The following is a 12600-nucleotide window of genomic DNA, read 5'->3' as shown; positions in this document are numbered from 1 at the left end:
GGCGACAGGCTGAGCCGTGCTGCTGAGCCCCTACGGCCACAGCGCAGGCACGCTTCATTTCTGCCAGCGGTGGCTGTGGGGACGGGACCCCAAAGGCACTTCAGTGCCGGGGAATTAAAGGCAGGATCAATAGGCAGCCGGAGGTAAGGGTACCGTGCTCACACCAAGCACAGCGGACACGAGCGCGGCCCGCAGAAGGTGCGAACGCGGACGGCCGTGGCGCGGCGCCGGAGCTCCGCCGGCCCTGAGGGACCCCCGGCAGCGGCACGGCCCGCCAGCCCGCCCTCGGCGCGCGGCCCCGCCCCCTCACGCCCCTCTGCCAATCACCGCGCCCCGCCCCGAGCCCCGAGCTGCGGGGTTTGAAAGCGGGCCGCTCCACGCGCCGCTCAGACGGCGGGGGGGGACGGCGCGGCGGGGCCGAGGTCCGGGGGGGGCGGCTGGGAGCGGAGGGCGTTCCGCCGCCCCGGGAGCGCCCCGCGGCCGCGCGGCGGGATCCCCACGAGGCCGAGCGCCGCGTCCCGGCGGCGGGAGCGGGGGACGGGCGGATCGGCCCGGGGCCTCGCCCCCCCCGCCCGACGCGGTGGGAGGCGCCCGGGCTCCCGCGTCACCCATTGTTTACAAACCAACCCCAGCGGGCCGAGCTCCAGCCTCGACCGCAGCCGCCGGAGCCGCGCGTGCTGGCGGCGGTGCCGGTCCCGGTCCCGCCGCGCGGGCCGCCATGCCGTGCCGGCCGGGCGAGCGCTTCCTGCTGCTGGAGCGCTCGGTGGCCGTGGGGCCGGCGGGCTCCAAGGAGGTGGACGCGCTGGTGGCCAAGCTGGGCGAGGTGCTGCAGCTGAGCGCCCAGCGGGCGCCGCCGCCCCGCGGCCCCAAGCACCAGCCGGGGCCGGGCAGCGCCCGCGACCGCGCCGCGCCCTACTCGCCGCGCTGCTGCCCGCCCGCCCCGCCGCCCGCCCTGCCGCCCGCCGCGCCGCGGCCCGAGCAGCAGCGGGTGGCCAAGCAGCTGTGCGGCCGCGGCTGGCTGCGGAGCGCCGCCCGCCGGAGGAAGCAGCAGCGGCGGCCGCCGCCGGGCCCGCCCGACCCGCACGAGGAGGACCCGCACCGGCTCCTGCAGCAGCTCATCCTCTCCGGGAACCTCATCAAGGAGGCGGTGCGGCGCCTGCAGCTGGCGGCGGCCGCCGTGGGGAGCGGCGGAGGGGACGGCGAGGCGGCGGCCGCGGCTCCGCAGTAGGCGGGCGGGGGGCGAGGAGCCGCCGCCGGGCGCCCGCCGCTCGGCGCCCCCCGCCCGACGGAGCGCTCCTCCCCGCGCCGCGGAGCGCCGTGCGAGAACCCCGGAGGGACCGGCGGGAGGTTTCGATTGCTTTTTATTTGAGACTTTATTCTCGGTCTATCTATTTTTCCCCCTCTCCGTTGACTGTGTGAAGCAGTTCGGGGGGAAAGCAAAATGTGAATACGGGAGGAGGAAGGCAGCTGGACTTACCCTGTGAGGCGGACGGTTGCTGCAGCCGGAGCGCATTGTTCCAGGAGGCCGCCGGAACCGGGCTTTTCTACAAAAAAAAAGAGAAAAAAAAAAGAAAAAAAAAAAAGGAATAAAAAATCCCCCCTTCCCCGACAGACTCTCAATGGCTCCGCTACGGGATGCGGCTGTTGGTTCCATTTATGCGCTTCGTACCGGAGTGTGTGCAATGTGTTCCTGGTTCGCAGGACGATGTCTCTCACTGAACCTGTCTGTACCGAATAAACGTGCTCGTGTTTGTACGTGCGCTCCGCGTCTCATTGTTACGGGGGAGAGGGCTCCGCTTCGGGCCGGCGAACCCGCGGCGGCTGCTCGGGGTGGGGGAGCGCCGAGGGGAGGGGGGGCAGAGAGGACGGACGGTCCCTTCATCCCCCATTTTGCAGAGGGAGCGACAGAACAAAAAAAAGGGCCACGGCGATTCGCGGGAGCAGCGGCCGCCGCCGGGCCCCTTTGTTCGGAGCCGGGCGATGCGGGGATCGGGAGCCCACCGAGGGCTGAGCGGGCAGCCGGGCTTCGGCTTTTAGGGGAGAGGACAAAAGGAGGCGTTGGTGGAGGCAGCGGGAAGGGCACGTCTTTTTAAAAGGCACCGAAAGCGCAGGACGTGGCCCGACCGTCGTCGGGCTCCGGCACCCGGTGCGAGGCTCCCCCGCGTCGCGGAGCAGCCCCCAGGGCCTCCCGGCTGCGGGAGCGGACGGCATCGCCTTTGTCCGGGAGCGCGCTCCGGGCCGTGCCCGCCCCGTGCCCTTGGCGGCGTTGTGCGTCGCTCTGCCCCGCCGCTCCGCGCCCGGAGCGGGGCTTCCAGCGCTCCTCCTGCGCCCGGAGCGGGACGCGCTGTTACTGCCACCGCTACCCCCGTGTCGGTTCGGTTAGAAGCAGAATGCAGCGTTTCAATCTCAAGGCGTGCGGAATGCACGGGAAGAAGTTCAGCTTCCTCCGTTACGGACACCCAGAGTCCTTTCTGTCTGAACTTGCGCTGCTTTCGTGGCGTTTTGCACCGTTCGGAATGGGCTCAGATGTGCCGCGAGTCCTTCACCTCGGTCACGTAATGCAGCGCGGAGGCCGTCCTTGCTTCGGAGGGGCTTTCTGTGCCGTGTCGCTCTTTCCTTCTTAATCCAGGAAGCAAACTTCAAGAGAGCATAACCCCAGAATCAAACCCCAGCCTCAAACACGACCGCGAGCCAACGGCACTCCTGTGCTCCCGCATGTGCCGTGGGGATGGCCGGGCAGATCGGCGCGCACTGTGCCAGCAGTGGGATGAGCTTGGGCTGAGCGCTCGGATTCCTGCACCCAAAGGGCCGGAGGGGGCTGGGAGCGCAGGAGGGGGCCCGGAGCGCAGCCCGAGGGCGGCCGATGGGGCTGTCGTAGGGCTGCGCTGCCAGCCGCGATGCTGGGATCTGCTGGGCCGCCCGCAGTCTCTTCCCACCGATAATTATGCATCGGTTCTGCATTCCCCTCTTCTCCCCCCCCCCCGCCAGACCTCAGCCCTGTGTACTAATGAGAGCAGCTAACTTTACAAGTGTCCTTTGTAGTCGCTGAAAGCCCGGAGCCATTCCTTGGAAGGATTTTACTAGAATAACACTTCTCAATAAACTGGCGGTTGGAGCGAGGCTTAGAAAAGATGCTAATAAACCTCACAGCGACGGGCTGGTTTTTAAGCTTCCTAAATTACTTCCAAAATAGCTCTTACTTTCCCCTTTGTGAGCGGCGGGGCGGTGTATGTATGGGAAGGGTTGGAGTGAGCGCAGTGCAATGCGGTGTGGGACGGCGGGCGCAGGGATTTGGGCACTTGTTTGGGATAACTTCTGTAACTCATTGCCGTGTCTCCATCATCTGTAACACGAACATCCCCGGCTCGTGGCCAGTACCCTTCATCCTGACATATATCTGCCTTTTGAAGCTTTAAAATCGGCTCATTCCAAACAGCGCGCGTGTCGCTTCTGCATGGAGAAACACATCAAATGTGCCTTATTTTGCTGCTGGGAGCCAAGTGTGACGCGGCGTTGGATCGATGGAAATATCACCATAAGGTTTCCATTGATTCATTGCAAATTTCTCAAATATTGTCGCTGTGCTCTGTGAGCATGAAACAAAACCCAGCTTCGATACAAAAGCCCTCATTGGCTTCGGTGCCCAAAGGCTGAGCAGTGAAGTAAGCACTTCTGCAAGCTTTAATACCCGCGCTGTGGAGTGGGGGTTCCTTCATTTGCTTATCCTGTCCTGGCCCTCAGTTACCAATTGCTTGGCTTCCTGAGAAGCAAACTGGGGTATGTGCTAAATCCGGCCTTCACGGGATGCTCTGACTGTCTTCATTAGTAAGTGAAAAAGCAGTGGAATAAAGTTGTGTTTTCACAATAGGCACTGAGCTATGTTTTATCACCACCTTTTTTTTTGTAGCATCTCATGAGGAAAAGTCTGTTCAAACATGAGATTTTACAGCACGTCACATAATGAGCTGGGGCTGAAAAATAACCCCGTGAGGCATTTGTATGGAGTGGGATGGCACAGCTGTGCGTTTGGGAAGATGTGTGGGGAGAGAGGCGTATGTGGGGGGTGGGCCTGAAATTCAGTACTTCTGTCTGTTGGAAAGGTGTCCGTTGTGCCCACCCATTCCCTGGCCCTGTGATTCTCCCCTCCTCATCCTGCGTTTTCCCCTTGCCTGGGCCTTTTTTTGTTGCTTTTCAGGAAGTATTCTTTTGACGTTCTGTATTCTTCAAATCCTGCAGCTCGGTCACTTCTGGGCAGCCCAGGTCTGCTTTAATTCCTACAGGCCTTGTGTTGTGTTATGTGGAGGATGAGTTGCAAGTATCTTTTATGCCCGCTTTGTACAATGCAGGGCAGCAGGCAGGGGTGAAATCCCAGCTGTAGTGACACGAGATGAAGAGAACAGAACAATTCCTCCCAGCTTCTGTGGGAATTTCCTCCTGTATTTTGTATATGCAGCTGGAAATGCTTCCAAAAGCGATGCTTGCTCTGTGTGGATGACTAAAAATGAGTCTGAGTGGCAAACTTCTGCAAACGCTGTGGGGAAAGGCAGTGCGGTGGGAGGGAGGTGGTGCCCTCAGTGGGCAGCACGGCAGCAGACACTGCAGAATCCACACCAGAGGCAGCTACAGGAAGCCAGGCTTCATCAGCTCCGGGCCACAGAGAATTAGCAGCTCCTTATGCAATATCCTGGCTCTAAACTGTATTATTTTTGCTTCCCTTTATCTAATCCGGTGGTTTCTGATGGAGTAATACACTTAGCCGAGGGTGCTCTTGGTGCTCTTCGCTCCTGTAAGCGTTAGGACATCGGTGATCAAAACAAATGGCAGGAAATCATCTTGTCCCTGGTGGCCTCTGCTGGATGTTGTGCACTGGAGAGGTTTGAGTCCTACAGCTCAGTGCCATTGCGTTTAGGAGCAGCATCAGATTTAGGAAGCACGTTTTTCATTTGGTGTTACGTGATGAAACAGCACCAGCATGAAAATGTTTTAATTAGAGGAAATGGATCCTGGCTGGCTTTATGCTACGTATTTGCTGCTCTAAGCACTTTCCTACAAGAGGTCGAGACTTATTCTGCCTGTATCACAACAATTGCCCTAGTTTCAAGGCTTAAACCTGCAGAATCACAGGCTCTACGTTAAGGTGAACATTTGGGTTATCGGTGCTCTTAAGTCCACATTGAAATGCCTTGTTGGTTTCACAAAACTAGCTGTTTTCCACAGGAAACCAAGCAGCGCTGCAGCAGATGACGGAGCACGTGTGTGCACGTCCCCGGGTTCTCCAGGAGGATGGAAACCGAGGGGGTGTGTAATCCTTTCCCCTTGTCGGAAGGCAGCTTTAGCAGCTGGCGTTCTGCCCAGCTGCCGGGCAGCGTGCAGGTATGCCCTGCCAATGTGGTGTGTTGTCTGTGTGTCGGTTTGGAAGGTCAAAAAACGTGTATTTTCCACCTTGCTGCTGTAGCTCTTCTGTTAGCTTCCGCCGGCCTGATCCAACAGCTGCCCTCCTCCAAGGCCTCCCATACAAACCTCCTCCGTCGCCCTCTGCTCCATCCTCAGCCTGGTGTAGGTCCCTCCTGCTGAGTCATAGGACAAGGAAATTCTCATGAAAAAGAAAATGATATGGCAGACTGGGGGCTGCCAGACCAGTAGCAGAATGGAAATAAGAGAGAGAAACTCCTACCTCTGCATTTGTGCTGTTTCCCCCCTTATTTTTCTCCCTTTAAGAGGAGCTACAGATGTTGGATTTGATGATTATATTTGGACTTGGTTCTTTTCCGACCTAAACCGTTTGATGATTCTATGTTGAGCACCTCCGAATGCCAAAATGCCTACCTCTGTAGGGATATGAAAGTGATCCAGAGCTCCCACTTTCAACTTTTTCTGTATTACAAACTGATCTTTGCCTTTCAATACAACAGGCACAGCCACATGGCAAATGAAATCATCCAGGAGGCACTGCTTTTAAGCACATACATTTTAGAAAGTTTTAGACTGGGGAAGGGAGGCTTATCTTGAATGTTAAAAGTAAATGGAAAGAGAGAAGATGTTCAGTGGGCAATTACAACTCCACAAGTAGCCCACTCCAATTTATTTGGATGTCTGTGACTCAGCAGAGGAGATTAATGGATGGACACCGGAGCTGATCTGTCTTAAGTGACAGTTCCACGTAATTAAATCTGGAGGACTCTGGCAGCCTTCGCACCGTAATGCTGAGCTCTGGTAGCTCCGTAGCTGGGGTGCTGGTTGGCTGCTCCATGCCCACTGAATGGTCTCCTTGGGCCTCTGGCAGCTGGGCTTCCCCTTGGTTGTCACAACTTCATATCCCTTCTGTACTGTTGGGTTTTGGCCTCTAGTTAGGGCAGCAGCTGAGAAATGGAAGACGGCAGAGAGAAAACGGTCCCAACACAAGGAAGTAAGTGAAGGATTCTGGGGAAAAATAGTGGTTCCAGGCACTCTAGGCCAACCTACTGACACTGCAGTGCTGTTGGATGTGCGTGAGCCTCAGTCCCCCTCCCCAGCTCCTGGGGAGGGCGATCAGGGGTGTGTTGAGATCAGATTATGGAGCCCCGTGGTGAGAAGAGAGGAGAGGCCTACCCTGAGCAGTGCTCCTCCTGCCCTCCCCTCCATCCAGGGAGCTTGTGCCCTCAGCACCTGCCGCGGTCACTGTGGGATGTATACCTCTTGCTTTCACTGGTTGCCTCCAGGGCACAGCAAAACAGCTATTATTTGAGGGCTTGACCGTACTTATTCCTGTACTGGTGCTGCTTGTTGCCTCAGTGCTTGAGATCTGAATCCCCACATAACACTGCCTCAGCTCTTCCACCCGCCCTTCCCTTCAAATACCACTGTCATCCACTGGCTTGCACGCTGTGTGCGATGAAGTTTCTAAGGCACAGAGGGTCTGGTTAAAGAATTTGCCAAGAATTAAAGAATCCTTCTAACCTGGATATAAGGAGAAACCTCTCCCCCATGGCACAGGCGGGTTTCTCAAGTGCTGCGCAGGCTCCTTAAAACGCATGGTGTTTTTAAAGATCAAGCTGGGTAAAACACAGAGCAACGTGGTCCAACCTCAGAGCTGTCCCTGCTTTGCTCAGGAGGATGGACTAGAGACCTCCTGAGATCCTTCCAGCCAGAATTATCCTACAGAGCTGGCACATCCACTTAAAGCGTAATATTCCACTCTAATGCTGTGAATAAAATTCACCTAATACCTCCTTAAATCCCTAAATTCTAGTAAAAGGATGTAGCCTATCTGCAAGTGTGCCCTTCCAAGACTCTTCCCTGCTACCTCGTGGCCAATTAATCTCGAGTAGCCTTCTCATTTATGGCCCCGTGCTTCACAGCACCGTTCTTAGTTTCCTCAAGATCGAGGTTTTGCTTTCCCTCACTGAGATCTGCAAGGGCTCAAAGGTAGTAACAGCCTTTCTCCAGGTGCCCGTTGCTCATCCACCACAGGAAGGAAATCCAGGGATCAGCTGACGCTGCCCAGGCAGATTTGCATCTTTTCCTCCAGCACTGAGAGAAAGGACCAGATGTCGTCTTCATCATTCCAGCGCTCAGACATTCCCCCACGGCTCACATCTGGGTCACCTCTTCTTACCTTTGGCCTTAAGAGGGGACAAATGGGTGCAATGTTAATGCGTGCCCCAGGGTAAGGGTTATTTTTGGTCCCCAGAAGAGAGCAAGAAAAAGCCCTCCTCCAGCGTGGAAGGAACCCATCCCTCACGTTGTTAGAATCGTGCTCCTAACGACAAGTGTTGTCTCAGTAAATCTAGTGCCCTGGGACTCAACAAGAGCTGACAACACCCTCGGTATCAGGAGGCGGCTTGTTGTGAACCACTGACTTATCAGAATATGTTCCAGCCCGGTGCCCAAGGAGGGAGTTGTCAGAAACACAGAGGAGAGCCCATAAGCACGGCCTTCCTTGCACAGGGCTGGCCCAGGCAATTGGGCTATCCCGGCCCCCCGGTGCTCTCAGTTCAGTCTTGGGTAACGTGGCCAAGCTGCTCAGACAGTCTTTGTGAATGAGAGCATCTCTGAACCTCCTCTGGAACATTGGTTGGCTGCCTGCCACAGGGACAGCTCCTTCTAGGAAAAACAAAACTCCCACAAGCCCCAAATTTTACAGGCCCAGTTACACCAGAAAGTGGGCGGAGTTCTCTACAGTGTTGGAATGCTATGGTATTTCTTAGCTGAGTGACACCTGTAATTGAGGCACAGATCTCTAGAGCAGAGCGTATAGGGCCAGCACATATCGAAGAGCCAACTCCAGCCGTTAATTGAATTAAATCTCAAAAATGGGAAACGATGGATGGTCTAATCAAGCCCCTTCACATCATTTGCTATGAGATAGAAGATCATTCACAGTTGTTTTTTCTCCAGACAGGTCTAGCAGAAGGACTTTTCTCCACCCTCAGTTCTCCTTCTCTCTCTTATCTGAGCTGCTGTTCTCTTCCACCTGCACAGCAGTCACTGCTGGCTGCTATTGCACACCACAGGGCGCTCACCCACCTCCATCCCTGCCTCTGGGAAACTTGAACAGCTCGTCTAGCATTGAACAAAACTGCTGAACTGTCTCCTGTAATGCTCTATTATTCTCCTCTGCTGTAATGCACGGCTTTTGATTTTTGCCTTGCCAGCTTGTGTGTGCACGTAGGCACTCCCTCAAGTGTGCAAGGGATGGGGACCACAGAGAGTCAGGAGGAGTGCCTGCAGCTTGTGTGGGCTCTGTGCCTCCTCCTTTGTGAGCAGCAGGGCTGTGACAATGCGGACACTTCCCATTTGAGCCTTGCAGACACTGCACACGGACACTCCATTACTGCGGCGCGTTGGCTGGCAGTAATGATAGGGCCCTGCTCACTAGTTTACTTACTGGCAACCTGTCCACTCTTCGTGCTTTATTTACCAAGTATTAATTGCAGCTCCCACTCACCGCCGCCTGCCCAAATCACTGCATTGTCTGCCCTGCTGTCAGACGTTCCCTTATTTCTGCCTCTGTTGTCAGCATCACAAAACTCAATTACGCGTGAGCACACATGCATACCCAAACACACAGTAGTAGGCTTGTGCTGATGTTTTTAAAGATACACATCTGCTGATACTAAAAATAGGTCCTTGTCAGCAGCTTGGTAATTTTAGGCTCAATGAGAATTCATCCCCATGGTAACTGTACAGTTGTTGAATCATTTATTATTTGAGCTTCCAAATCACAACAGTGCCGGCAGTTTTCACCCTCGGAAGGACCCTTTGCAGCGCTGCACTCCCTGCTCCACGCCGGTGACATTTATCAAGCAGACTGCCCTCCCGCCACCCACATCTCCCTGCTGCAGGAGGATGGGGTGCGGACAGCAGGCAGCAGCCCCTGCAGAACGGCTTGGATGCAACTTGAGAGCACAGCCCCGTGCCTCGCTCTTTGTCTCAGCGACCATAAGAGGATAGCACGGGTCTCTGTGTTGCAAGAGGTTTTGCAGATAACCGGGCGGCAGTTCTAGCCCTGCAGATAGATGTGTTTGGCTCCCAGCTGTGGGGGCACGCTGCCTGGCTCCTTCGTGATAAGAGCTGTTTGTACTTTCTCCCACTTGCAGATAACGCCCATTGGCCACAGGTGCCAAAGCAAACAGAAGCCTGCCGAAGCACAGGGGGACACGCGGATGCCCGAGCCCAGGGGCTGTCAGAGGGCTCTGCAGAAGGTGGCACTGAGCCGTGCAGAGCAGGCAGCCCTCAGTGCTGGGGATCCAGCAGCAAGCAGCCCCTCCCTCCCACATGGGTGCACCGCCATCACAGTCAGGTATTATAACCCATCTATCAGCTCCCCGTTACTGGATTTTTTCCATCTGTTTAGAACTGTATTTTTCATCTGAAATTTTGGTTAGTAAAAATACCTCATCCACAATTTGTGTTGTCATAGTGGCAAGGGTCTTCTAAACAGAACTGGCTCCCAAGCACTGGGATGTGCTTACTTCATAGCTTTGTGCTCACTTATGATCGTTTATAGGAACCATTTATCCCATGTAGCATCCTTTCCTTCTTTTCCTTGCAAGCCGATTCATGTGGAATGAAACCTTTCCACGTATAAAGAGTATGAGGCCCTACGCACAGGTTGCCCACGGAAGCTGTGGATGTCCCATCCCTGGAGGCATTCAAGGCCAGGTTGGATGGGACCCTGGGCAGCTTGGGCTGGTGGTCTATAGGGGCTCACAGATCAGTAAGAGCTTTGTTTCCAGTCGCAAGAAGAGATATCACATAAGAGTGTGCCACACTTCTATTTGCCCACCCATCACTGGAAGCACTGCTGGAACTAACCTGTGGGCTGATTCAATGTCCTCGTGTTATCATCGGGGTGACAGCACAGCATCATGTCTCTAGCTGGCTTTATTTCAAAGCTGTCGGGGTCTTTTCAGGCTATCTTAGCTGCCTGTGCTCCTGTGACCAGGACACGTTACTAACACGCCAGGCCCTTTTCTGCAGAGCTGCTCCCAGCTGGGTGCCCCCTACAGCGCCGGTGCTTGGGTCTGTCCCTCTCCAGCTGCAGGGCTTTGCACCTCTCCTTGACAAATGCCTATGAGGTTTTCAGTAGCAGGGAACTCTCATAGTGGTTAAAAACCTCTGTTGGTTCTGTATGCCCAATGGGGCCTTTGGACACCCCGAGCTGCACCCAGCACCTGGGGCCATATGTGATGACATAGGACTGGTTTGGGGAGGAGGAAGGGACTTTCATTTGGGACACGAAGGGGTGCATGGGGGCACAGTCTGTAGGCAGAGGTGTGATAATCAGTGTGATCAACTTGAAAAAAACAACAAAAAAAATTAGTTTGGGTTTCCAGACCCTTCTTTGGATGCAATATTTCAACATTTCAGCCCTCTCCCAGGCAGCTACAGTCAGGGTATGGTTTATTGATGTTCCAGAGGGCTATGGAGGGCTGTCACATCTTGCCCAGCCGGGCTGACGTGCACAGCCCACACAGCACAGAAGTAAATGACATTCAATTTGGTTGATATTTAATTACTTTAATAATAGATTTGAGTGGCAGTTAATCACTTCTCCCCACGTGACCCCAGTGCTTCTCTTTACAGCTGATTCCCAGTCCAGACCTTCTGAACAGCTTTTCACTGACTGCCGCTGCTTTGCAATCCAGCACCACACCGTCACCAACCAGCATCACAAACCAGAGGTGGTAAAGAAAAAAGCCAGAAGGAAGAAGCCAGCTTGAACCACGCTGAATGCTCCCAGCTCCTTCGGTGGGAGCTGAGCCCACCCTGGGCACAGCGATGTGGGGATGTCAGGCATCAGACCAGATGCAGCTTTCATTAGAGGGTACTAATTACATGCTCACAGACTTGGGGTATTTGTGTGCAAGTTGTATTAATCAATGCGTATTTACTTTCAGCTTGCAGTCTTTGGAAAGAAGAAAAACCCACATCCACAGACCAAAATAGAACTGAAATACTTCAAGCACTCAATAGCTTAGAAACAGTCTGGGTTTGGTGTCTCAAGTTGCATCGTAGGAAACATGGGATAAGAAACTTCACTGTTATCAAAACTGTCCAAATAGGCACAAATAACAGTGCTTTTCCAGGGGAGTGCCTAACAGTCTTCCCTCTGATAAGGAGGCTCTATCTGCTTTTTCCAAAAAGGCCCTCAGTGCAGCATGGCACCACCAGCATGCCCCAAGGAGCACCCACAGCCCTGCACGGCTGCTGGAGCGAGGGGTTGCAGGGGACACTGCCCTCCTTCCATCACTCCTCATGCAAAAGTGCCAATAGAAGAATAAAACGTTAGGTGGGAGTTTTAGGAACTCCTCTACGCTTCAAAAAATCCAACTCTATATGAAAGGGGTTGTTTTAGTAGGAAACAACTTGTGATGGAATTCTCTTATTTTTTAACATCGTATTGAAACAAGAAAAAGATTTGTACTGTTCCTGGTCAAAGAGCATTGTATCATGTCAGGCAGACTGGCACATCAACCACAGAGAGCAGTGTTAGACAGAAGCCCATTCAAGCAACTCTTAACGTTAAGCTCTGATTCCAACAGCGTGAAGCATCCCAGAATAAATTTTAAATCTAGATTGCTGAGATGGTAGTGTGGCTCTGTTTTGTTGGTGTTTTTAGGGGGAAGGTGGCTTACAGGAAAGAGGAGAGGGAGGATTTGGCCATCCCATAACCCTCTGCTGCTTCAGAGGAAGATAAGCAGACCCTGCCCAGAGAGCTTTACAGAAACTGAGGTTTCCTTTGGTCTCCCATGGCACTGCATGTGCCACAGAAACAACCAAGAACCCTAAAACCCCACCTCTCTATCTGCAGAAGATGAAGCAGAGGGGCACAGCTCACCCCAGAACTCACAGAGGCACTGCAGAGCACAACAGCATCTGGGGGCAAGAACTGCATGGCAGGGAGAGGAACCCAAGTGAAGCTCAACATCTGCAGCAGACCCCACTCTTCAATACCCATAACAGTGTAATGAGGATGTAAATAAACCATGCTTCCTTAAAACAGGCTGGGTGCTGGGCCTCACACCAGGTCCCAATTCCTTCTCTTAAACAGGAGAAGATGAAAGACCAAGCACGCATGCAGAGACTTCTTTTGCTCAGAACAATCAGACAAATGCA

At 54.4% G+C, this 12600-nt stretch overlaps 1 protein-coding gene across 1 annotated transcript; it reads left to right on the top strand.

Moving 5' to 3' along the window:
• Nucleotides 1-453: 453 nt before the first annotated feature.
• LOC107052763 (GSK-3-binding protein FRAT2-like) lies at nt 454-1755 on the top strand. Its single transcript, XM_015282942.4, has one exon. The coding sequence runs from the start codon at nt 719-721 to the stop codon at nt 1226-1228; it is 510 nt and encodes a 169-aa protein (XP_015138428.1). The 5' UTR covers nt 454-718; the 3' UTR covers nt 1229-1755.
• Nucleotides 1756-12600: the final 10845 nt, after the last annotated feature.

The sequence above is a fragment of the Gallus gallus genome, chromosome 2 (genome assembly GCF_016699485.2).
Source record: "Gallus gallus isolate bGalGal1 chromosome 2, bGalGal1.mat.broiler.GRCg7b, whole genome shotgun sequence".
NCBI lineage: Eukaryota > Metazoa > Chordata > Aves > Galliformes > Phasianidae > Gallus > Gallus gallus.
This window is presented reverse-complemented; position numbering and strand designations above follow the sequence as displayed.

What these genes read in the sequence shown, in the direction of transcription:
- LOC107052763 (XM_015282942.4), top strand. Translation starts at nt 719, where the DNA reads ATGCCGTGCCGGCCGGGCGAGCGCTTCCTGCTGCTGGAGCGCTCGGTG.